The sequence below is a fragment of the Betta splendens genome, chromosome 17 (genome assembly GCF_900634795.4).
Source record: "Betta splendens chromosome 17, fBetSpl5.4, whole genome shotgun sequence".
NCBI lineage: Eukaryota > Metazoa > Chordata > Actinopteri > Anabantiformes > Osphronemidae > Betta > Betta splendens.
This window is the reverse complement of record NC_040897.2, coordinates 3,224,359-3,248,977: the sequence shown is the minus strand read 5'-3', so window position 1 is coordinate 3,248,977 and position 24,619 is coordinate 3,224,359. Positions and strand designations below refer to the sequence as shown.

Genomic DNA, 24,619 nt, shown 5'->3' with positions numbered 1-24,619 from the left:
CCCAATGATGTTGGTTTAACATAACCTTGGTAAGTGTTTTAATCACTTTCCTTTCCCCTTATTTTGTGTTAAGGTGATAGAAAGCCTAGGCTTTTATTGTGTCTTAAGATGCTTACTGAGTAAACAAAAATCTGATTCACTTCCTGCTCTGAAGCTGCAGTCTCCCAGGAAGTACAGCCAGGTGACATGACTTTGACTTCACTTGGACCTCTTAGAAATGAACAAACCTACAGTATTTGTAGCTGCAGGAGATACCAGTAAAATGCAGGAAAGATAAAATGTGTCATATGGATTTGAAATAAGAAACAATCAATGACAATCTTTGGTTGCATAGTGTAACAAATCAGACATACTTTCATTAATGTATGCACAAGAAGGAAAACAGTTGTAAAACTTGAATATTTCAATCAGTACTCATCCAGTCATCCAGATGTACAGTCATTTCTGGCTTTGTCACAGTATATGAAATGAATAGTACATGAAGACTTTTGGTTGAGTGAAGTTCCTCACTTTGATTCTCAACATTTATTTTCCACTTACAGTAATTCTAAATATGAACGGCTCCTTCCTGGAAAACGTATATATATATATATATATATACGTTATATATATATATATACGTTATATATATATATATATATATATATATATATATATATATATATATATATATATATATATATATATATATATATATATGTGTGTGTGTGTGTGTGCAGGTGTGTGTGTGTATGTGTGCAGGTGTGTGTGTACACATTTAGTGATGGAACTGCACTTTAGCTAAGATGCATTTATGATTATTTCAAGTGGAATCCTCAGAGGACTTGAGGGAAAAATAAGAGCAGTTTATTCTGAAATACTTGAAAATAATGTCTGACTCGAGTTACGGATGGTAATCACAACATGTGAAGAAATGTCACTTTGCCTGTGTCAGCGTAGATCTGTTTGACCCCTGAAGTAAAAACTATTACAGAAATGTAGAAAACACAGCCATGTTGTCACAGATGTCACCGTGACTTTCTGTCACATTTCAGAGGTGCAGTGTTTCTTCATCGTGTCTCTGGTGGTTTGTATTAACCAGCTTATCACTCGGCTCAGGGACGTGAGGCTCCTGTTTTATAGTCACTGAAGTCACTACAAAATCATCTGGTGTCAGTAATCAAATGCAGCTTTGTATTGTGAATTGCAATTTCTATTCCTTCTCTATTCCTTCAAATGTGTAGTTTTAATCACAGCATCCTACATTACAAAGTCAGCGCTCCCTCTGTAATAGGTATTGCTTAAGCGCATTTTACGGTGCTGTGGAGTGTGAGTTCTGATCATAGTATCACACTACTGGCGTCTCACTTAGTCTGTGTGGGTTATACTGAGATGCTTGCATTAAAAGCTTAATGCATATTTCTGTCGTTTTGGTTATTAAAAGTTAAGTTGCTAATATGCTGAGACGACGTCCACATTATCCATTAGACCGTTTTCAAGCAAATCCCTATTTTCTATATGAAAGAGAGCTAAAGAAAGTTGATCATGACTGATCATGACACCTTTGTTCTCCAGAGAAATGATGGGATGCAGAAAGCGCTTGAGATGAAAGAGCAGCAGTCATCATAGTTTGTGTGTCCAGCTGGGAGGTCAGTGCCCTGACAATGATGTGGTCTGTACATGAATGATGACACGCTGCCACCAGTCGGCAGCGTACTGTATCTGTACGTGTTACATACTGTATGAACAGACGTCTTGAAAAGCAGCATAGCCTACATGTGCCTACATCCCATCACTGAACACTATAAAGTGTGTGAATGGGGATGAGCGGGTCCAGGTCAATGGCTGCTGCAGGTTAGAGGCAGGAGGATTCAGGCTCAGCCAGTGATTCATATTTTCAATAATCCCCAAAAAGACATGAAAGCGTCACAGAGTTGAAGCTCCTGTGTCTGGGTCAGATTTGTGTCTGCTGATAAACTGGGTTCTGTTGTTTTTGTGGACAACAATGAAATCGCTTCTCAGTGAAAATGGTTGAAAAACGCTACAGTGAAGGAATGTCGGCTTTACAAAAAGATAAAGGCAGAAAAATACATGTGAAGCTTCAGCATCTTAACAACTGGACCAGTCAGTTATTTTTGGACTTCATAACTAAAGTGTCGCAAATTTATGAATTTATGAAGACAATGAATGAAACTCATGAGTATGAAAGTATGAAAATTTGAAAGTTTCTTGTGTCTGTTCAGAAGCATCATCTAAGCAATTACAGCCCCAGACTATGGTGTGTGTGTGTGTGTGTGTGTGTGTGTGTGTGTGTACCTAGCATTTACATCAAAGTGTAGACCAAAAACCTTGTTTTCTACCAAGTGAGGACATGTTTAAGGGTTATGGTTTGGATTAGAGCAAAGGTTAGACATCTGCCTTTAGTGTAACTTTTAGTGTAGCACTTTTAGTCTAGCACTTTAATGTAAGTACAAAGATGTTTTTGTGAGTGTGTGTGTGTGTGTGTGTGTGTGTGTGTGTGTGTGTGTGTGTGTGTGTGTGTGTGTGTGTGTGTGTGTTCTATATAGCTTAATGCAGGGAGGTTCTGTATGATCAACTGCACAGGTCTTAATAAACTGCTTCCCAGCCGGTACCTGTCCTGCTCCTGGACTCAGTCCTGTGTAATGTCCCTGTGAGCATCCTCATAGCCTCGTCTGGGCCTCTGGGATGTAGATCTCTATGCTGTCGGCGCTCTCCGTTGCTGAGTTTTGTCGAACAGATGCAGCTCTCTTGGCGGCCATCAGGCGCTTCCTGGCCTCCTGCCGCTGTTTCTCTGAGCTCTCCAGCGAGCGATCTCTGGCCAGAGGTGGGTGGTGGTGTGGGCCCTTGGGTGGCTTCTTTGGCACAGGAGGTGGAAGGCGCCGATCCTATTGTCAGAACACGTGAGGGGGGGAGCAGAACATTTCAGGAAGAGTAGTGTGCATGTGTGTGTGTGTGTGTGTTTGTGTGTGTGTGTGTGTGTGTGTGTGTGTGTGTGTGTGTGTGTGTGTGTGTGTGTGTGTGTGTGTGTGTGTGTGTGTGTGTGTGTGTGTGTGTGTGTGTGTGCGTCAGCAGACTTTTGATGCATGTAAGTTAGATGAACTTTTTAATACATCATGAAAAGTTATAGCAGCAAAAGTTTGGTCTGATGAGACCAATTTGACATCACATTAAACCTAAATCTTATAGTGTCTTTGTTGACAGAAATTAAAACATGAAGGTGAACATCTGAGTGAGATTCTGTAGCATTCACATGTTTTGTATGTTTGAGGTTCTATATAGTGATATGTAGGATTCATGACGATGGAACATTGAACACACACACAAACAAACTGTCCTTTACATGTTTACACTTACACAAACACACACAGGAAGAAAAGAAGGGCAGAGGAGACATGGACAGACAGACATGATGGCTCAGTGAATGCCCAGAGGTGTCAGGCTCTGTTGTGCTGTTGGCATTGCAGTTATGCTGGTTGATGCGTGGCAGTTTGCAAGGCTCTTCACTGTCAACACAAAGAAGCACAAAAGAAAAGACACATGAGAGCAAATGAGGAAGCAGCTGAGCAAATTCAATATCTGATGATGAATGATGCACGAGAAGAAGAGATGCTGCTGAGAGATCTGTCAAAAAACATCATCCTCATTGTCATTGATATTAGTATTATTGTTGTTGTTGTTTCCTTTGCAAGTGAGGCTTTGTGGCCATTTTAATCATTTTAAAAAATGACAATGACAGATGTTTTCATTCCGCCCCCTCTGTACCCTGACATTGCCAACTAATATTTTTATTTCTGCACTGGACCAAAAACTGTGGGTGTGAGCTAGTTTCTACCAGAAGGCGGCACAAAGTCACTGCCACATCTCCAGGGGCCGTCTCAAAACGGAGGTTTAACAAATTGAACTCTGAGTTTTCCTCATTTCGGGGGCAACAAACACAGAGTTTCAACCACACCTCCTTCTTAAAACGGGCCCCTGGTCACTGCAGCTCAGCTACAGCATGAAACATAAGATGTGATGCAGTACAACAGCATTTACTGACAGATATGTTAGAATGTTGAAATAATAAACAACAATAAGGCATTAAACAGAGTTTTAGTATTGAGCATAAGATGACTACAGTATTACTGCAGACAGCTTATGCTCATGTGTTAGGATTCCAGGGCTGGCCTTTCCAGCCCTTTTGTTGCTCTCCCTCTTTTGTCATACAACACGTCTGCTTTTGGACCACTCCCACTCAAAGACTCACAGTACCAATCTCAACATTCCCATGTCTGCGGCGGTCTAGATTACACACTAAGGGGTTTACTGGTTGCATGAACAGTTTTTGCTTTTGGGTAGCAGGGATTTTGAGGAGGCGATGGAAAGGGGACTTTGTGTGACTGTCACGGTTTGATCCTGAACATGTTATTGGTTTTTTGTCAGTCACAGTGTGCAAGATGAGTTTAGAGTCAAGTCATGTATCCTTCTTGTTTAGCTTTGGTTCAGCAGAAATCCTTGGGCAACCTTGTCTACCACTAATCATGCACTTTGTGTTCAACTATGTTAAGCCATTCAGGTTAGTTAGGTGGTAAGATTTAAGTCGTACATTGTGTTTTGTGTTTTGTTTTTGTTAGAGTATTTTGGTTTCCTGGTTATTTTTGGTTTTCATTTTGCAGTATCATTGGTTTCTTTAATAGCTTAATTTGCTTGTTTCCATTAAAGAAATCTTAACTTTAATCAAGGACACAATTCGTAACAAATACCAGTTATTGTATCAGGCTGCGTTGCTTATTTCTACCTTAAACACCAATGACCCTATTTGGTTAACTATACTGTAACTACATAAATACAAATTGCAAATCTTCCCCATAAGCAATAATTAGAGCTGATCAAGTGACCGCCTGTGTCTGGTACATTACTTTTAGCAGGCTATTGATGGTCTGCTCTGAGTGGTGGGGTGTTTTCATTAATGGGTGGATTTCAGTGGGAGCAGTTGGTTTGAGTCTCAATCCTCAGCCATCCTCCATCCTAATGCATTTTAAAAATACATTTTCTGGGCTGTGGGTTTTCTTTCACTTGATAAGTTTTACCTGTTAACGTTCAACAAGGGCAAATTTAAAACGCTTGAGAATGTCTGAAAGTGTGATCAGAACCAATGAAAACTAATGCTCAGCTACAGGTTAGGAAGGGTCTGTGTAGACCTAAAAGTCTTATTTACTTAAATATATTCATTGTTATTGTGTATCACCCTGTAATGTGTTTGTATAAACATCTTTGCATGTCATTCATGAGCCAAAGAGGGGAACAGGAGGAGGGGAATAACATCAAAATTGCAGTGTTTTATATTATGCAGTTTAAAGTATGACCACAATTAGTGTATTTAAAGTATTTAAGTATATGAGTATATTTATGTACTCAGAGCAGAGCTTTTTGACAAATGAGAGAATTGTGTAATGAATACATTGAAGCCATGATGAGAACAGAAAAGCACAAACTAAAGGTCAGCCTGGAGGCAGGAATGACGGTCACACTGTCGGTACCTTTCTGTCGGAGGCTTCGAGGGATCTCCAGTTGTTGGCTCGGAGCTGGTGAAGCTCATCAAATTTGAGACTAATGTTTTCTATTGACAGCTGAAGCATATCCCAGAAACCAGCCAAATCCGAGGCCACGGGACGAGGGTGAGCATTGGGGTTCTAAAGTAAAGGAACATGTAAACATATAAAGGTGCAATCAGCCCATCTGCCCCTTCACACCCAAGAATGGAAGAGAATAATCGATGGAGCACATTAGTCCTAGACTGTGTTGGGTTGAGTGACACTCACCAGGTTCTCCTCACACAGCTCCCTGAACTGCTGAAACTTCTGGGACATCAGAAGTTGAGCGCTTCCTACTGCGCTCCTCATCTTCCCCAGAACTACCAGAACAAATAAAGCTGAGTTTATAATGCACACTTATGACCTGCTACAGATTCATGAGTGTGTTTCCTTAGCCGGTGTTCAGCCATGTTTTACCTCATAACAGGTACATTTTTGTAACTGTAAACTTGGTACTGTCAATAACAAATACTGGTTAAAACTGCAAAACAATAAAACCAAAACTTAAGACTTTATATTATATCTATTCATCCATCCATCAAACCCACACTCTTCTCACTGTGAGGTGACAGTGCTACCCACTGCACCACCGTATTATATAATTCTGTATATTATTCTCAAAACAGACATTTTTAGGTTGGTACAGTATGCTACTGTGATAATGACACAGCCAAAGCTGATGCTGCAGATCATTGGTGTGTTCTACTGAGATCAGACTGTTAGTTAAAATGACGCACTGTCTTCAGGTAGGTCGTTCTCCCTCTGGTCGTGCTCCATCTGTCGACACCAGCCCTCCATCCGGTCCGTCTCGGCCTGCAGCAGCTTGAGGAACCAGCGTCCGTCTCTCTGACACACGGACCGATGCACCACCTGACATTCACACAGTGACAACCTGTAGTGAAACAGCTGGACTTTGTATGTTGGGGACAAGTTCACACAACCAGTGGTATAGAAATGAACAAACATTATATATAACTTCACCAGCCACTTCATGTATGTTAACTTTAAAAATGTTATTCACCATTCACTCTCTTCCCCCTGAGTATGTACTGGGGCCATTTTGCTAACTATACCAATTATCAATTGTCATCAGAACAGGATGCATCACCTTCCATGGAGTTCTGTCAGGTCACTCTACCACAATTATGCTCTCATTACTAGGAGATGTCTGGAGTTTGTTCAGTTTTTGGTTTGGTTTACCATCTTTGTCATCAAGCTCTCTTTGCCTCGTTCAGAGTTTTTGAGTTCAGCATAGTCTATTCAAATAATTGATACAATTACCGTTTAAATAAACTCTGGTTCAAGTCTCTGTTTCTAAGAACAGTAAATGATGATGTACCAACATGGATTAGAACGTGTGGTAACACTGATACGTTCATTTTGTAACTAGCCTACGTCTGCAGCTGGACAAGAAAGTCATTAAATTCACATTTTAGACGAGAGACATGCCTACAAATGTCCAATAGTACACAAATCGTCTCCAGATAGTCAACTCATTCAACCAGCAGGCATTTCAACGTTGAATCATAGTTGAATCAACGTCATAATTATTTTTGTAATTGTTATTATTATTGTAATTATTATTTGGATTATGTGTTGATTTTGAAAGGTGAATCAATGTTGATGGGACAATGTTATTTGCTGGGTTACAGCACGTTACAACATTTAACGTGTTATATCAACATCAGGGAAACACCTGACATTCTTTCAACCATATTGCAACGTTGAAAGTTGGTTGTGTGCCTGCTGGATAAAGACTACATGGTTGCTAGTCTACAGTACATCAATAAAGGATTCAGAAGGAATTGGTGGATCTTGACACAAAAGTCCAGGACTGTTGCGTAGCGTGTAGCTGCCATCACATTCAAAATTTGCTAATATTTTTCATGATTTTGTTTAAAAATAAAATATAAGTTGCTGCCAAGAGCTTGATTTCTAGTACGACAACCAATAAACCTCCACCCACCTCTAGCAGAGCAGAGCTGCTGAAGTTGACATCCAGAGGGTCATCGCTTACGTTGTCTATCCATGGATCAGGAGGGGGAAGGATGGACGGGTCGAAGCCCACGTCCTCGTAGTCATCGGAGGCACAGGCGTGGTAGTGATTCCCTGAGCCCTGGATGCTAACGGTGGAGGGGTTGGCATCGTGGGAATATTGCCGGGAGATGACGCCAGATGATAAGACTTCCATGTCAGTTTCAGGGGAGTCCAGAGGGGTGTCCAGTGAATCTGGCATGTCGAGATCTGCCTACAAATGGTAATAACCAGAACTCAATGTCTAGCAAGGGACATTAAAGACAGATGGCCATTCACGCCACTAGAGGCGTGAATCTGTGTGCTAACACATATACTGTATAATAAAAATGTCCAGATGCTGGTGAAACATTAAACATTCAAACACACAAACCAGCAGTGAACAATTTAACCACCTGTCTATTTAAGTAACTGAGTCCAGTAGCTCACAGAACTGATAAATTATTTAATTATAGTGTTTTTTTACCTTACGGTCAAAGCAAACCTTACAGTGTGTTGAATTTGTAATGCAAATTTGTAAAATTCCTTTTAAATATTTCCTTACAAACCAAATTGCAATAGGGGTTGAATAATTTTGACTTGACTGCACCTGTAAATACTGGATTTACAAACAATTACCCCCACATTTCTTGACTACCTTTCATAGAAATGTACACAACTTTTGTGTCAGGAACAAAATGGATAAACAGTCATTGCAGGCAAGACTTTATGTGACTGTACTACAACGGCAGCACTGGAAGCTCACCTGTACAGCAGCTGTCACACTGTTGGATCGCTGGAACCGACGGTACCTGACAAGAAGACGGAGACAACTGCTTAGACTCCAATGTGCAATTTTGTAAATGACTATATATACAGGTTATGGGAGAAATGTTCAGAATAGTGATATTTGATGTGATGTTAGAACAGGTAAATCTAAAACTCCTGCTGAACCCGGATCTCCAAATGCCAAGCTGAACAGTGGTGTTACCTCACAGACTCTCAAAGCCTTTATACAGCGCATTGAAAACCAGGCAGCAGCTGTCTTGAACAGGATCTCTGAGAGGAGTCTTTGTGTATTTAAAATCTTTGTTGCCTCCAGTACTTTGAGCCACATTCACCAGATGATAGCAGATTTCTGCTTTGCCTCACGTTTATTCCTCAATCATTACTCTGTTTGCTGAGAACTTCACAGTCAAGCTACAGACTCTGTCATGTAGTCCGAGACTCATTTCAAGTCATATATTTGACCTAGAATTTTTAGCCATTCTGTGTTGTCAGATAAACACAACCCGACACTATGAGACCATATGACAAAATCAACTACACAAACTCTTAACTTGTTTAAAATACATCAAATCCTGCACGCCCTGATCAGAAATAAATTCAGATAAAACTGAGGTTATTATAATTGGATCTAAAACTCACAGAGACACATTATTGAATCAGATTGTTACTTGATGACATTGTGTGGCTTTAGGTTCTACTGAAGGAACCTTGGTGTCATCTTTTTTTTTTCGTCCTGTCCAGCAGTTCAACAAGCAGCATGTACTGTATTAGTCTGAATGCTGGACAGTTTTGCTTTTACAAGAGGAGTATATAAGAAATATATATACTCTTCTTGATTAATGGTTTACTTTTGGTCTTATTTAGCCAATCCTAAACATGTGTTCTGTCGCTGTGCTGGTGGACAGGTTGAGTTTGTGCATTGGAGTGTGTGTGCAAGGGGGGGGGGGGCTGATGCATTTATATTTAAAAAAACTGCTGTACTGTGCTTTACCTTTAAAATTAATATTAATACCAATAATAGTGTTCAGGTATGTGCACAAACTAATACAAACATATACATATATCTATATATGCATTGTTATACATAATCTCATAATACTTAATATTAGCCACGACATACAACATCACAGCTATCATATTAACACATTATTAATATTTATAGTGATAAGTACCAGTGATACTACTTATACTACAGTTTAGAAAGCCTGTTTATCAGCTCAGGTGTTGAGTGTCCCACTACAAGGTTAGTAAGGCTGTAGCTTAATATTATTCACCCAAAGGGTGAGGCAGACTTTGGTGCATGAACAATGCTTCTTGTGGAAGCCAGGGTGATGTGAGGGGCTCGGCCACTACGCCCATCCAGCAAGCAGAGGAAGGAATCCTAGCAGCCAGGGAGCCCATGCACCTTCAGTTCCAGGAGGGCAGGTGTTGTGACCCAAGCCGCCCACACAGAGCCCCCCACGCAGAGCTGCAGCAGCCACAGAGACAGCACCCGAGGTCAGAGTGGGCCACCGAGGAGCAATGCTGTTGGCCCCATGAGAACCAAGGGCAAACACTCCCCCCGACGGGAGGGTCGGCCTGAAAGAGTGGAGCCCGAGGACCCACGGTCTGTAGGGAGCCCGCCAGGAGATGCCCCCGTGCCCAGAGTGGGGCACACCCCCAGTCCACCACCCCTACACGAGCGGAGCGGGGCCTACCCCATCGGCCTGACCATATCCACCACACCGGGCCCACAACACGAGACCGGCAATTGGAGAGGGTCCACAGAAGAAACCACCCAGGCAGCAGATCCACGGAAAACGAGACCCCCAACAAACCAACCGCACCACATGCATACACAGTCACACGGACAAAGACACAGACGCACACCCTTATCCATCCTGGAAATGGAATCAATCAGTCTTCCATCAATCAGAATCAGACTTTTGGTTTTTGATTTGAACAAGCGGACAATGTATCTAAGGTGATGTAATCTAACAAGCTGTTCAAGTACTAAGTAATGCTTTTTTTTTTAGTTTTCCAATTCATGAGGATGATTTTCTTTGCAACACAGAAGGCAGAAAGAAGTGTGGTGTCATCTTTGACACTGTATATTAAATCTCTAGAAGCACCTATATACCTAAGTATCATGGACATTGCTAGAGTTAGGAGCCTCCTTTGTCAGAGTGAGGCTGAACCATGACTCCATCATTATCTCCATCCAGGCTGGACAACTGTAACTCCCTACACACAGTTTATCCAATGACTCTTTAGAATGCTGCAGCCACAGTCTGACTGGACTCAGACTCAGACTGGAACAGAGATCACATTTCTCCTCCATCCACTTCTCTGCATCTCAAAGCTCTTAATGATCAGCTCCATCTTGTCCTACAGACCTCACAGGTCTTTATGTTTCTCTCTCAGAACTGGTCTACTGGTGGTTCTAGAGGTTCTACCTGTAGATTGGGAGATGGTAGATTGGGCTTTTAGCTAGGCTGTGTTCAGTTACTGGTCCAGACAAGAGGATGGAGCAGCAGAAGAAACAACACATCAGGTCCAGTTTTAGCAGTGTATTTCCATTCAAAAGTCAAAGATCACTGATGTTCAAAAGGTTTGAAGAAGGAGTCAGAGAAGCTTTACACATGCAAATCAGCCCTGAGCAGAGAAGGTCTCAGACAAAACCTTTCTCCCATTTATAATGCTTCCCCTTGATCCGTTCTCCAGAAGATCAGGACCCCTTCACAGTCCAACATGAAGGACATACTGAACAGTGAAATTCACACCTGCTCAATACCTCCGGCCCCTATAGTGAGCCAACTACCTTACTGCTGGCAAAAGAGCTTTGCCTTCAAGCCGTACGGAGGGCAAGCTCACAAAAACGGCTGCTGAAATCATGTGGCCTGAGAATTGACAGGCCACCCTGATGGCAGACAGCAGAAAGTACAAAAGGATAAGGAGCAGAAATAAGACACAAAGTGTGTGCCTCACCCTCTGTCATCCTCCACCTGCACCCCCACAGATGTGAACTTAGATGGATCCTCCAGATCTAGAATCTCCTCTGGTCCATCTACCTACAAAGGATGGGAAGAATTAAAGCACGACCATAACTGATGCAATCAAACCATAAAAGCTGTCAAACAGACATGGAGCCCACTCACTCCACATGCACCTCCACACAGCTGCTGTATCATACGTACCTGGATGCCGATGGAGAGACACTTTCCCTTTCTGAGGGCTTCTTTCCTGTACTCTTCTCGGCGGCCTTCAACAGCTGTTCCCCTGCTCAGAACTGAGGGTGTGGTGGTGCTCACTGTCATGGTACTGTTGTTGACATGCTGGCTGGCTGGTCCATGGACCTACAGCAAGAACAAGAATAATATGTGCATTATGAAAATAGCATCTGAATGAAGAATCTCTAATTCAATCATCTTTTACCTTGTTAAAAAAACACCTTAGTTTTACAATTTAATTCAAATAACAACTGTTAATTATACAAAAATGAGGCAGCAGTTTTGTAAATGCACAGAAGCACCAACCTGCGCATTTGCAGCCTCTATGGCAGCTGTCAAGGCCTTCATGCTGTCGATGCTTTCTGTGGAGTTACTGAGGCCTGACTGGATCGTCATGTCACCTCTGGGCCCCTCGTCTTCCATGTATGCATCCTGTTTGGTTTCAAACCAAATACAAAAATCAGAGTTACTTTGGTGGTTTGACTAACTTAGTTAAAAGAGGTGTATGATAGTAATATTATAGAATATTATAGTTTAGTTGTGTGATCCCCCCTGGATGTATGTGGTGATGGACTTATGTAAGATGGCAGCACAGAGCATGTTTGTGTGTCTGTAAATGAGACAAGTCTAGACATGGAGCACATGGTTTACAGCACAAAGAGGAAAGAATTATAAACCAGAGATTAGAGCAACTGAGTCCTTATGACAAGAAAAATCAGTGGGCGACTATTACAAGCCTGCACCGACTAGAAGCTGGCGTTACACTGATGGAAGATGCGTCAGAGTGTGACTGAGTCATACTGTATCACGTCCTACAGAGCAGTAGACCAGCGTATTTATAGCAGTGGTGCTGGTTGCAGTGATCAGTATCTTCCACTATGATTGTGTTCCTCAGAGAAGTTCTGACTGACTCACGGTGCCCAAAACTGATAACTAGCCCTCATGTTATGTTCGCTTCATATTAAATAATTTAGTTTTACCATTCAAAAATGTCTGTTCCACTGACACTCAAAAAAAAAAAAAATTAAAAACTGTAAGAATATTTTTGTTGTCTCTATTTATTGTGTTACTGTCGATTGTTTTATCAACTTAATTTCTTGTGAACAATACAAGTTCATGGAATTATGATCACTACAGTAATTCTATTTGGAATATTTTGATTATGAGGAAAAAATCAAATGATTTGTTTGTCACAGGGTACTATAGTCTAAAGTTACCATTTGCTTTGAAACCATCTAATACTTTTATACAATCACAAAAAGTATCACCTGGTGTATTCCTGGTCAAATGTAACCAAAATTAATTTATTTGTGTACAAAGGAAATTAAGCTTGAAATTTATTTAGTAAGAAAAGATCTTTATGTTAATAAATTAAAAAAGAACAAGCAAGAACTTCACAATGTTCAAGCTATTAGATGTAATTTTACGTGATAACAGAAAAGGTTTAAGCTAATAAAACATCTTCTTAACAGCAATGGTCTTTTTCTCATACACATGTTGAAAGTTGTTGTCTGTGATTCACAGATATGCTCATTGCGTTTATCACACATACGCATTATCCCTGTGCAGTTGTTTGCCAGGTGGGGATAAACACCAGGATAAGATTGCATTATTTGATTTAAGTGTTACAGACGTTTTTGCACGGCCATCACCATTCATTCATTACTGGATTCCTCCCCAGCACTCATTTCATTGTCTGGATTGTAATCGGTGTCATCTTCATCTCTTTGACATTTTCTCTTCTAATCCATTCTAACTGTTAGTGTGATGGAAAAATTTTGCCTTTGTGCTATTTCTTATCCAACACAGTCGTTATGTGCTGGTTAGGTGCAATACTGAACTGAACATTTTCACACAAACAACTAATCTCTTGTGCCCTGTCATACATCAAGTCTAAGCATCTAATGTTCCATTTGACTGACTAATAATTTATGATATATGTTTGTCTTTTACACCCGGACTCTGGCTCCATCCTATCTGACTCCCCACCAGACCCAAGGCTGTTAAAGCGAATGCATCTGGTCTTCGAAGCTTGGTGTTCCTTTCTTTGGATAACAAGACACGATTATACAGAAGTGAGAATGTTTGCATTCTCACTCACAGCGAGATAAGGTGACACAAACAATTCCATTGCTGCAGAGAGACATTCCACCAGAGAAAGGGGTTAAAAGGCAGAAACAACTTGAGGATCGTGGGCTCTTTGCATCACCCCTTCGTGGTGTGTGCACTGATCTCCCCAACTGGTTTTTGGATTGTTGATGTGCACGATCAACATCCATGCTTTTGATTTGCTTTCCCCATTATTTTTATTTTCCTTTATTTTTATAATAAATCACACATCTGCCTCTTTATAGGAAATTTCCACTACTGTACATCAGTTTTCCAGTCTCTTTTCTTCTCATCAAAATGACCAAACATATATTTATACAAGAGCTGTGAGCACAGCCAAACATTCTATGAACAGTGAGCAATGCCAACAAAAAAAAGATTATAGACCAAAGCTACAGAAAAAAATGTAATGTGAAACCTAAATATGGTTTTGAAACAATCTCGCAACTGTCTGTGAGAACTGTCTTGTCTGTGAGAACTGCCAATGATCTGTAATTTTTGACCGGAACACCAAAAGTGTACAAAAGTTGAATAACACAAAAAATGCAAGCAAAAAAATTTGTTTTGTGTGTTGAAATACTATTTGTGGACAGATTCATGGAAGTTTAATAAATTAAATAGCTCTTGTACAAGTAATGTTTAGAAATGTCAAATTTGACCAGAACTAGGTGCTGCAGTAGTTTGAGAAGTTTTCTAATAAACTGGTTTTCTGATGTCTGTACCTGCCACTGATTGATGTCACTTTACAGTACATGGGCTGGTGTGTGGTACCTGTGCAGACTCCGTGCTGCTCTGCGCTGTGATGGAGATGTAGGGCTTGGACGCTGTGGAGCAGGTCGAGTTTCGGGGTGGAACCGGTGGAGGGGTTTTCTTATACGTGGTGATGCAAGATGACACTACAAGGAATGCAAAAGGAGTCAGGAAGAGAAATGAGATGAAAAACACATGTTACTGGTTTCACTGGTCTATGTTCCTGTTATGGTATGGACAGAACGTTTTTCCTCCAACAATTGACAATTAACCATGTCCTTATTTTCACAAAGTAAAACAAAACAATTTTCTATCCTTGTGCTGACAAATCTGCTGTGACTCTACAGTAGTTTCATGTACCATCCACCTCTCCATCTGATCTGTAAACAATTAATGAGGTACAAAAATCATAATGGCCTGATGTGTTCTGCACTTCCCCCTCATCAGATCATTTTCAGTTCTGCCCTCCTTTATTGCTCAACAGCATCAGCCTGGGATATGAACATCCACGCTTCGTCGGTGTCTTAAAAAAGACACTAGCTCCCCGGGTGCTGTACAGTAGGTGACTGCTCCCCAGCGATGACTTACAAAGTTAAATTTAGTCTAACCTTTGGCTTTGACTACACAAGCGCCAATCCATCCTCAGTCACTGTCAGACCATCTTGCAACTTTTGCTCTCATCAACAGTGATGGTGAAATCAAAACTTCAACTTTTCTCTCCAACTTTGCTTATGTATTGTCTCCTCCTCTGAACATATGCATTGAGCAGTGATTTGGATCTATATAAAGCCTTAAAACACTTGGGTCGCTCAACATGTGATATGACATAACAAGGCCTTGCTCGGGGTTTTCACATGAGCAAGACGCTACTCAGCAACACTTCCGCTTCAAAAGGTTGACGCTCCCACCTGCTTCAGCCTGTCTGGGAACATACTGTAGCTGCTGTGCTGGAGCTTGGGTTGCCATTGGCAACCTCGTCTTGAGGGTTTGCCTAATATTAGAATTCTAGAACTGTCAGTTTTCAAGTTACCTATTTTCGGTTTAGGATGCATTTTCTGAACTCAAACTAAACATAAAACATCTTAAGTATAAGCAATATTAACTTTAACTTTATTAAGTTTGGAACCCAGTGCAGTGTATTTAGGTTGGTCAGCTGACTCCTTCTGGTATCTGGTCCTTTTCTTCGCTGCTTTTCCTTCATTTTCTTCTGATCATCTAAGTAGCTCCGGAACCATTCATTTCCTGTTTATCCCTTTCTGCCTCCTTCTATTTGGCTCTCCACCTCCACAAGCTGCCGGATCATCTGCTCTAGTCGAGAGGCATCCAGCCTCCACTGCTCCACTGCTTCTATGGTCAATTAAGCAGGAAACGTACCTGCTTTATTTGTCAAGTAGCTCAGGTTTCCTTGTCTTTGTTGACTGACTACACTTGGAGGTGATTACCATGATGAATTTTGAAACGTTGCAAACTCATGGATTTACTTCTGCATTCCTCCTCTACACAAAACCTTCTCTGACTGACTGGCAGAGATTGAGCATGACATGAACAATGTGAGCAGGCTTCTTATTGCAGTGAAGGCAGACTTGGATCTCTGTCATGATCATCATCATCATCATCATCATTACATGTACAATAGTACAATTATTATTTTAGGTTGTCTGAATCAATCACACTTTCAATTTTTATTTACTGAACTGGATTTAAACAACATACTTTAATACACAACCCACTCGAAACAAAGAACCAACATTAGACCTGAGGTCTCACTGCACAGATATGGATAAAGGCCTTCCTCAGTAAACACAATATCACTGCTACATACATTAATGCTGCTAAGAAGCAGGGAAGGCATATTTTCCAAACATAACCAACAGCAATAACTGGTTTTCAAAATCATTTATTTATGTGAATAATTTACAATTATTATTTTCATAATTTAAAACCTTTTAGGTGATGTAGTTCCTAATAGTGTAAACTATTCTCTTCAGATGGATGTTAAGGCTTAAGCCCCTACTGAAGAGGAATGATCTTCATCTTGCACTTGATAAGTATTAATGTCATGTTATGAGTATTACTTGATCTTACTGCAGCTTTTCAAAAACAAAATGTAAAAACCAAAATTTACTGCACATGCAGAAAGAAGGAACAGGACAAAGGAGTAGAATGAACCACCAAGGCATATGTCGTACAAAAGCTTGAGACAAACAATGAACTGACCAACGTGACAAGATGAACCAGTGTTGCTGTTTTATCTTATTAGGCTTCTTTGTACAGTATGTTTGGTTATTACGTTTACCACCATCGTGGCTATTTTAATATTATTACTATCTGTATCTGGAAGTCCCACAGGATCTTGGCTCGCTCGTTCTCTACCACCTTGGGAGGTGTTTCCCACTTTGACCTTGGGGTCTCCAGTCCATACTCTGCGCAGATGTTCCTGTATATTATGCCAGCCACTTGGTAATGGCGTTCCATGTATGCTTTTCCTGCCAGCATCTTACACCCTGCGGTTATGTGCTGGACCGTGTCAGGGGCCTCTTAGCACAATCTACATCTTCTTGGGTCTTGTCTGGTGTGGTAATTAAAAAAAAAGTATATATATATATATATATACTGTATATATATATATAAATGCTAAAGGGAACTAGCTGTGTGGCTGGCTGTGTGTGTCTCACAGTCAGTCACCACTGCCTGCATTGGTCTTTCACTTTCTCCATTCCAGTGCTGCCTTTAAAAGTGGATCAGTGCTAAACACTTATCATCATAGTAAGAACCAATCTTGTAGCAAACGGCATCATTAAAATTTACCGTTGCAGAAGTACAGTTGTCTCCATGTTCCCTGTGTTAGTTAAAGCACTCCTCCATCTCCTGTCCCTATGCTCACATTTGAGCTGACTGAGCTGCGACTCAGCAGAATGTTCAGGTTGTGTTAGACAGGGTCAGGGCATCTCATCGCTTAGTTTTTGATGCATCTGCAGAAAAATAATGGTTCTCTGGGTCCTCGCTTGAAACCGGAATGTCTGGTTCCTTTGACTGACAACAAAGCTTATCAGGGCATTACAGTAAGAACCCTCTTCACATTTTCTCCTTACTAACAGAATGTCCCTCTTGTTGGGCCTTAATGCTTCTTCTAACTGACTTTATCAAAGAGGCCATATTTCTCCTTAGTCAGCTTCTCTTGATTTTGTCCCCATTAAATCTACAATGCACTTAATGCTTGAGCTACATCATTTGATACACTCAAACAAACAGCAACAATTTCTAAGCATGTACTATTGCTAAGTCCGCGTCACAGGCTCAGGAAGGCTATAAACCATCTGGCTGACACTCGTTTATCTTGTTTGTAACTTTTGTTGTTTTCAGTTGTTTAAGGCCTCTAGATGTTCTAGGTGTTCTAGGTTGTATGTTGTGTATGCATGTTCTAGCAGCACGATGGAGGATAGGTGCTTCAAAAACATACAGGTTTGATAGAGAGGAAAGAATAATGAATGAATCCTACAATGACTATATTTTAAATCTACACTCACCAGCTACTTTATTAGGTACACCCTGTACAATGATAGCATCAGGCAATATGTTGGGGATACAAACTTCCCCCTATACTGCACAGGTGTTCATACTACATAGCTACAATAGGATAAGTTTATAGTGTTGTTTAACAGACCACATGTATCATTCACAGAATTATTGAATAAACATAGCCTAAACTCACAGAGCAGCAGCTTATTTTGTAAACATACAAAGAGGTGACACAAATAATATGTGAAGAGGTAAATACAGTCACTATACTGTAATTAATGCCAAGTTAAAAGCCTGGCAGACAACAGTGAATCGGCTGAATGCGTCAGTACTACTTTCATCGGCCACTCCTCCAAGACAGCATGTGTTACATCATCATGAGCAGTAGATGGTGCTCAGCTTACACTCTGTTCACTTACAGTGTGAAGCCCTGTTAGAAATGGTGGTTGAGATGTCGGACGCCGTTAACTGTTATCAGTGTGAGTGGATTTTACGTCAGTGGTACTAAACAAGAGTTTTTTAGAAGTGTGACAGTGACTGTTTCATGGTTTCATGGCGGGCGGAGATGTGGATGGATTCATGACTGATTCATGGCTGAATCAGACGCCACCAGAAACCTGTAAGCATGTATATGTTTATGTCCTGGAGTTAATATCACCTAGAAGACTGTTGCAGTTTGTGTAGAGGTTTGTGGACTCTGAATAGTTCCCTATCATCACGTCTATCATTTTTGATTGGAAGAGTTCTGTCTTCTTGACCTGCAGGTGTGGACTAAAGCGTTTTGCTACAGATTTTCTGTTTTTTTTTCTTTTCACAAAAGGAGCGAGGACAGATGACGAACTACATCACCTATTGACCTTTGTGTCAACACCACTTCTGGGTTAGCCCTATCTGCATCAGCTAATTGCATGGCTACTACTGTATGGCTACTCAGCTACTAATCAAGATCTAGATCAAAACATCTACTGTCAGCCAGTACTTACAGTACTTCTGGCACCATTAGCGGAGGGGAAGTTGGGACGTTTCTAATGGCCCACAAAGTTTGAGGAGCCCACAGAGACCAGCTTTATTAATAATAGCATTATTATCAGTAATATATGGGATATCAAAAATGTATCTATGAAAGAATTGCAAACAAGACTAAATTTCAACCCCTCCTCCCATTCACTTCATGGTTCTCTCTGTCCACCTGGATCCTATAGACCAGTGGTTCTTAACCTTGTTGTAGGTACTGAAGCCCACCAGTTTCCCTTCTACCCTTCTTTATGGAAAAATTAAATTAGAGTTTCATTTCAAGACATAGATATTTGTTTTACTGGTTCGCAAAATGGAAATGCATTAACATCACTGTATTCAAAGAACAAAACCAGTACAATGCATGAATTCACAAATTACATGACCTTTTGTAATACTACCACACTGAAATGTTTTTAATTTTTTACCTTATGTCTTCCAAAAATGAATGTATCATCTAATTTTCATCAGACTACACCGCTACAATAATTTACTGTTTTTCTTCAGTCTCTGCAGCACCATAGTATTTTTCTATTACTATTTTACTTTCTCTTTGAACTCAAGTTTGCTTATTTTCGCTCCTGTCGCGATGCAGGATGAAAGGTGCAACTGTGCAAACAAACACGAGAAGCTCATTGAACCAAACAGCAGCTGCTGATGTGATTGACAGAGGGGAGGAGCCAACCAGCTACGAGTGAAAACGGGTGATGCGCGCATTTATCAAAATTACATTAAATCGACAAACAGCAGTCTCAAAACTATCAGGGATTGGCTCTACGAAATCGTAGATCGTACCTCCAAACTATTGTATAAATACGATAATTATCATATTTCTGGCATCACTGGCGTGTCTTTTGTCTTGTTCTCCGCCAAACACCTGAGACTGATTCATCGAACCCCTAGTGTTCGATCAAACCCAGGTTAAATATTGCTATAGATGCTACTGAGTGAGATGGTCAGATCGTCAACGGTTAAAGCAGCAATGTCTTTGCAGTCAATGAAGCATAAATCTGGTCATTATAAATAAAACCAAAGGTTTAACAAAGCAGAAAGAGTCCACAATAACTTTCTTTTTTATTAAAGAAAGGTTTGTTTATTCATAGAGCTTCCTTGCCGTTTAATATTAGCGTTAAGGTACAATATTGTCGAACCTCTACGTACTGTTCTTGCAGCGCATGCACTATGTGCTGCTAGATAGCCAGCGAACAGAATGAAAAATGTCCATACAAGGCGTTCATTTCCTGCATTATATTACAAATTGTAAAACATGAGCTTCTACTGTTTCTCCTTCTCAGTGCCTAAGCTAGCTCACAAACGGGAAAATACGTTCAAGGTGCGCTATTTGTCGAGAACAGAAAGAGTGCTCACTCGAACTACTTTCAAAGATCCAAAACTCTGACAGGTTTACAGAATCTATCTTTTAACACTTTTCCTCCTTGTCACAGTTTTGGTCTGCTTCCGGTTTTACTTTGAAGGACTTCCTGCCACACTCACACCACAGCTGTTTTTTCATGTCACCACCGGTCCTCATCACACACACCTGACAATAATCAGCCTTCAGCCTCAGTATTTAGTTCCCACCTCACACACCAGTCAGTTGCCAGATAGTTGCGTGCTTTAACTACTTTCCAGCGTCTTTGTTCCTGCCTAGCTTTGTGATCCTGAACCTTGTTTTGACCACCCTGAACGATTCCTGCCTACTCCTTGTCTTCCTTGTCTACCGTGTCAACCGAGCTTACCTGGTAACGATTCTGCCTGTTATTTTGACCATGAGATTGTCTCACCCTGAACTGTAACGCTATCTGAGCCTGCACGTTAACGAACCCTGCCTGTCCACGGACCTGAAACTGCCTGGTCCTCTGTACCTTAATCCAGTGCTTACCTGTAAATGACCTTGCCTGAACCTGACCCTGTCCTTGCTTAATAAACCCCTTTTATACCATCACCCACGATTGTCTGTGCTGTGCATGTGGGTCCGTCACCTCCGGAGATCTGACACTCCTTACCTAAAAGGCGTCACACTTTAATTCAATAATGTACGTTTTTCCCTATTAAAAATGGAATGAATGTAATTTTGACTGAATACTGATATGTTACCGTCAAAACAAGTAATAATTTATCACACAGTTAGATTCAGACTCACAACTTTAGTATCACTGGCATTGCACTCTAACCAACTGTGCCAATAAGCCAATGCAGAAGATAGTGGTCAGTACTGTCAATAAACTGTTGGCCCTGACCGCATATTTTTTCATAGGGCCCATTATTGCCACCGGTGCCCCTGACCAGAACATCAGGTCAAGTTGTAGTAATCAGATTCAACTTTTTTTCTACTGAAAGTAACATTTACTTACTTACAGTAGGCATGAGAAGCATTTGAATAATGCATACAAGGTTAGTCAGTGACATCCAAATAGCACTTAAAAATATACATTTCTGCCTTGCGTTGTCCTACCTGTGCTGCTCTGGATGGTCCTGACAGTTGTGGCAGATGTGCGTGGCGGGGAGGATGGCAGCAGCAGCAGTGGCCGTCCTCCTTCTCCCTCCTCCTCCCCAGCACAGCCCTGGTCAATCGCCCTGACGTAGCTGTGGCTGCGCATTCGGAAGCATCCTGGCATCGGCAACGTGTCCATAGTGTCCATGCTGTCCATGGCAGCCTCCATTGCCTGAGCCTGCATCTCACTGTAGACCTGCTCACAGACCTGCTCAATCTGCCCGTTCACCTCCACCTCACTCATCTGGATCATGACAGGAGGACACAAGCAGGGAAAACATCATACTGTAAAGATGTGAATCTGAAATATGTGACATACAGTATGTGTGGCTAAACACAGTACTATAGTTTTACTATATTATATAATACTACTCCAGCATACTACAGTTTATAGTATTATAATGCTACAGTATAAACTATATATTTTAATTATTTATGCATTAAACATTTTTCTATTTTTCCTAATTTCTTGAAGCTAGACAGTAAGGTGGTCACTTTTCATTATAACAGAGCAAATGAGACCAGAGAAAGTCTCACATACTAAAAATGTGACACTCAGCCTTTGCGCCGCTTGTGGCACTGTTGTTTTCCTCCGCCTGGGCTAATTAGTTGTATTTAAGTCCTGCCTTTTGTTTCATCCTTTGTTGGTGTGTACCTGGTTGTAAGCTTGGAAGCTACGCCAAAGTTACATTACAGAGTTAAAGAGAGGAGTCTTTTTTGAAGAAGTGGAATTTTCTTTCCTTTTGATGTCCTCTGTTTTTTCTCTAAGGTTTGTAGTTATCTTGTGTTTTTTTGTTCTTTGATTAGGATTTAGTTGCCCATTGAGAGTTTTTAGTTTAGGTCTGTATGATACAGAGCGTATTCGGATTCGGAAAAAAATCACCTTCTTGAACCGCCGCCTTATCGTGGTGGAAGAGTTTGTGTGCCTGAATGACCCCAGGAGCTATGTTGTTGGGGCTAAATGCCCCTGGTAGGGTTTACCAAGGCGGGTCAGAATGAAAGAGTGGTTCACAAACCCCTTATGAAAAGAAAACCAGCAAGGACCAAGACGTCGCCCAGTATGGCGCAGCCGGGGCCCTACACTGGAGCCAGGCCCGGGATTGGGGCTTTCATGCGAGCGCCTAGTGGCCAGGCCTATTCTCACGGCACCCGGCCTGGCACAACCTCGGGGCCGGGACTGTCCTCAAGTGGACCCACCATCCGCAGAAGGAGCCATAGGGGTGCGGTGAATAGCAGATTGTGCAGCAGTTGAAGGCGGGAGTTGCGATGCGGTGTAAGCTTGCTCATAGCTCCCCAGCTTAGTGTGTTGGTGTGTCGGTGCACATGGCACCAGGACACCCTAGGCCGGAGGTCGATGATAGACTGTGTAGTCATTTCACCTGACCTTCGGCCATATGTTTTGGACACTCGGGTGAAGAGAGGGGCTGAGCTGTCAACTCATCACCACCTGGTGGTGAGTAGGATCCGCTGGCAGGGAAGGAGGCTGGAACGACTTGGCAGGCCCAAACATATTGTGAGGGTCAGTTGGGAATGTCCCGCTGAACCCTCTGTCAGACTGAGGTGGACTTGCCCATCACCCAGGCTGAGGTCACCGAGGTAATTAGTAAGCTCCTCTGTGGCAGAGCAGTGGGCGTGGATGAGATCCGTCCTGAGTACCTCAAGTCTCCTGGATGTTGTGGGGCTGTCTTGGGTGACACGCCACTGCAACATCGCGTGGACGAGTGGGACAGTTCCTCTAGACTGGACAACCAGGGTGGTTGTCCCTCTTAACAAAAAGGAGGACAGGAGAGTGTGTTTCAACTATAGGGGGATCACATTTCTCAGCCTCCTTGGGAAAGCCTATGCTAGGGTATTGGAGAGGAGAATTTAGCCGATAGTCGAACTTCAGATACAGGAGGAATAATATGGTTTTCGACCTGGACGTGAAACGCTGGACCAGGTTTATACCCTCAGCAGTGTGACTGAGGGTTTGTGGGAGCCCAACCAGTCTACATCTGTTTTGTGGAGTTGGAAAAGGCTTTCGACCGCGTCCCTCGTGGCATCCTGTGGGGGGTGCTCCTGGAGTATGGAGTCCAAGGCTCTTTGTTAAGGGCTTTTCGGTCTCTGTATAACCGGAGCAGGAGCTTGGTTCGCATTCCCCGGCAGTAAGACAGACCTGTTCCCGGTGCACGTTGGACTTCGGCAGGGCTACCCTTTGTCATCGGTTCTGTTTATTATTTTTATGGACAGAATTTCTAGGCGCAGCCAGGGGCTGGAGGGGGTCTGGTTTGGGGACCACAGGATAGCATCTCTGCTTTTTTGCAGATGATGTTGTCCTGTTGGCTTCATCGGGCCAGGACCTCCAGCGTGCACTGGTGCGGTTTGCAGCTGAGTGTAAAGCGGCTAGGATGAGAATCAGTTCCTCCAAATCTGAGGCCATGGTTCTCAACCGGAAAAAGGTGGTTTGCTCTCTCCAGGTTGGAGGAGAGTTCCTGCCCCAAGTGGAGGAGTTCAAGTATCTTGCGGTCTTGTTCACGAGTGAGGGAAGGAATGAGCGTAAGATTGACAGATGGATCAGTGCGGTGGCTGCAGTAATGCGGTCAGTGTATCGGTCCGTCGTGGTGAAGAGGGAGCTGGTCAATCTATGTTCCTACCTTCACCTATGGTTGGTTAAAAATGGATGGATAGATGATATAAAAAAAATCCAGCTTGCCTACTCTAACTAGGTCCAAACAACACTCATCAATGCAATCCAGGATCTTGTGTGGTAAATTGTGGCAAATTGAACCAGCCAAAGATGGACCCAGAGTCATGATAGCCTGGTTTGCGGCCTGCTACAAGTTAACAGATATGCACTGCTTCATCTCCTGTTTTGCCTCCAGCTCCCCCTAACTACAGGACGAGAGCGACGGAAATTGGCCATCTTTCCAGCCTCTTCTCTGCTTCTTCTGAGGAGGTACCCAGGCTCTGTTATGCCAGCTCTGAGGTGTGTAAGTGTATCAAAAGCTCAGTCTAGCTCATCGATCTGCTCATCAGCCTTTCATCCAATAGGGCTTTGCCAGCTGAATGGTGGTCTCACCTCAGACGGCATTCCATGCAGCCCACAGAGAAGTAAGTCCACTGTGTTCCCATCCAACTTCCAGCTGTGCAATACCAACGTACTATGTGAG

At 42.0% G+C, this 24,619-nt stretch overlaps 1 protein-coding gene across 7 annotated transcripts in view; it reads right to left on the bottom strand.

The window, feature by feature from the left end:
• Positions 1–2,456: 2,456 nt before the first annotated feature.
• Positions 2,457–24,619, bottom strand: part of LOC114844028 (disks large-associated protein 1-like) — a 64,970-nt gene continuing 42,807 nt past the window's right edge. For 6 of the 7 annotated variants that reach the window (XM_029131031.3, XM_029131028.3, XM_029131030.3 and 3 more), the window contains 11 exons: positions 21,432–21,714; positions 14,465–14,589; positions 11,891–12,016; positions 11,552–11,710; positions 11,343–11,425; positions 8,353–8,398; positions 7,540–7,821; positions 6,311–6,443; positions 5,802–5,893; positions 5,520–5,672; positions 2,457–2,885 (listed from right to left, as the gene is read on the bottom strand). In XM_029131031.3, coding sequence (XP_028986864.1) covers positions 2,661–2,885; positions 5,520–5,672; positions 5,802–5,893; positions 6,311–6,443; positions 7,540–7,821; positions 8,353–8,398; positions 11,343–11,425; positions 11,552–11,710; positions 11,891–12,016; positions 14,465–14,589; positions 21,432–21,714 — 1,707 coding nt within the window. In that variant the 3' untranslated portion in view covers positions 2,457–2,660. Of the gene's footprint in view, positions 2,886–2,917; positions 3,504–5,519; positions 5,673–5,801; positions 5,894–6,310; positions 6,444–7,539; positions 7,822–8,352; positions 8,399–11,342; positions 11,426–11,551; positions 11,711–11,890; positions 12,017–14,464; positions 14,590–21,431; positions 21,715–24,619 lie in introns of those variants that run through there. The other variant, XM_029131036.3, reaches the window with a different exon arrangement.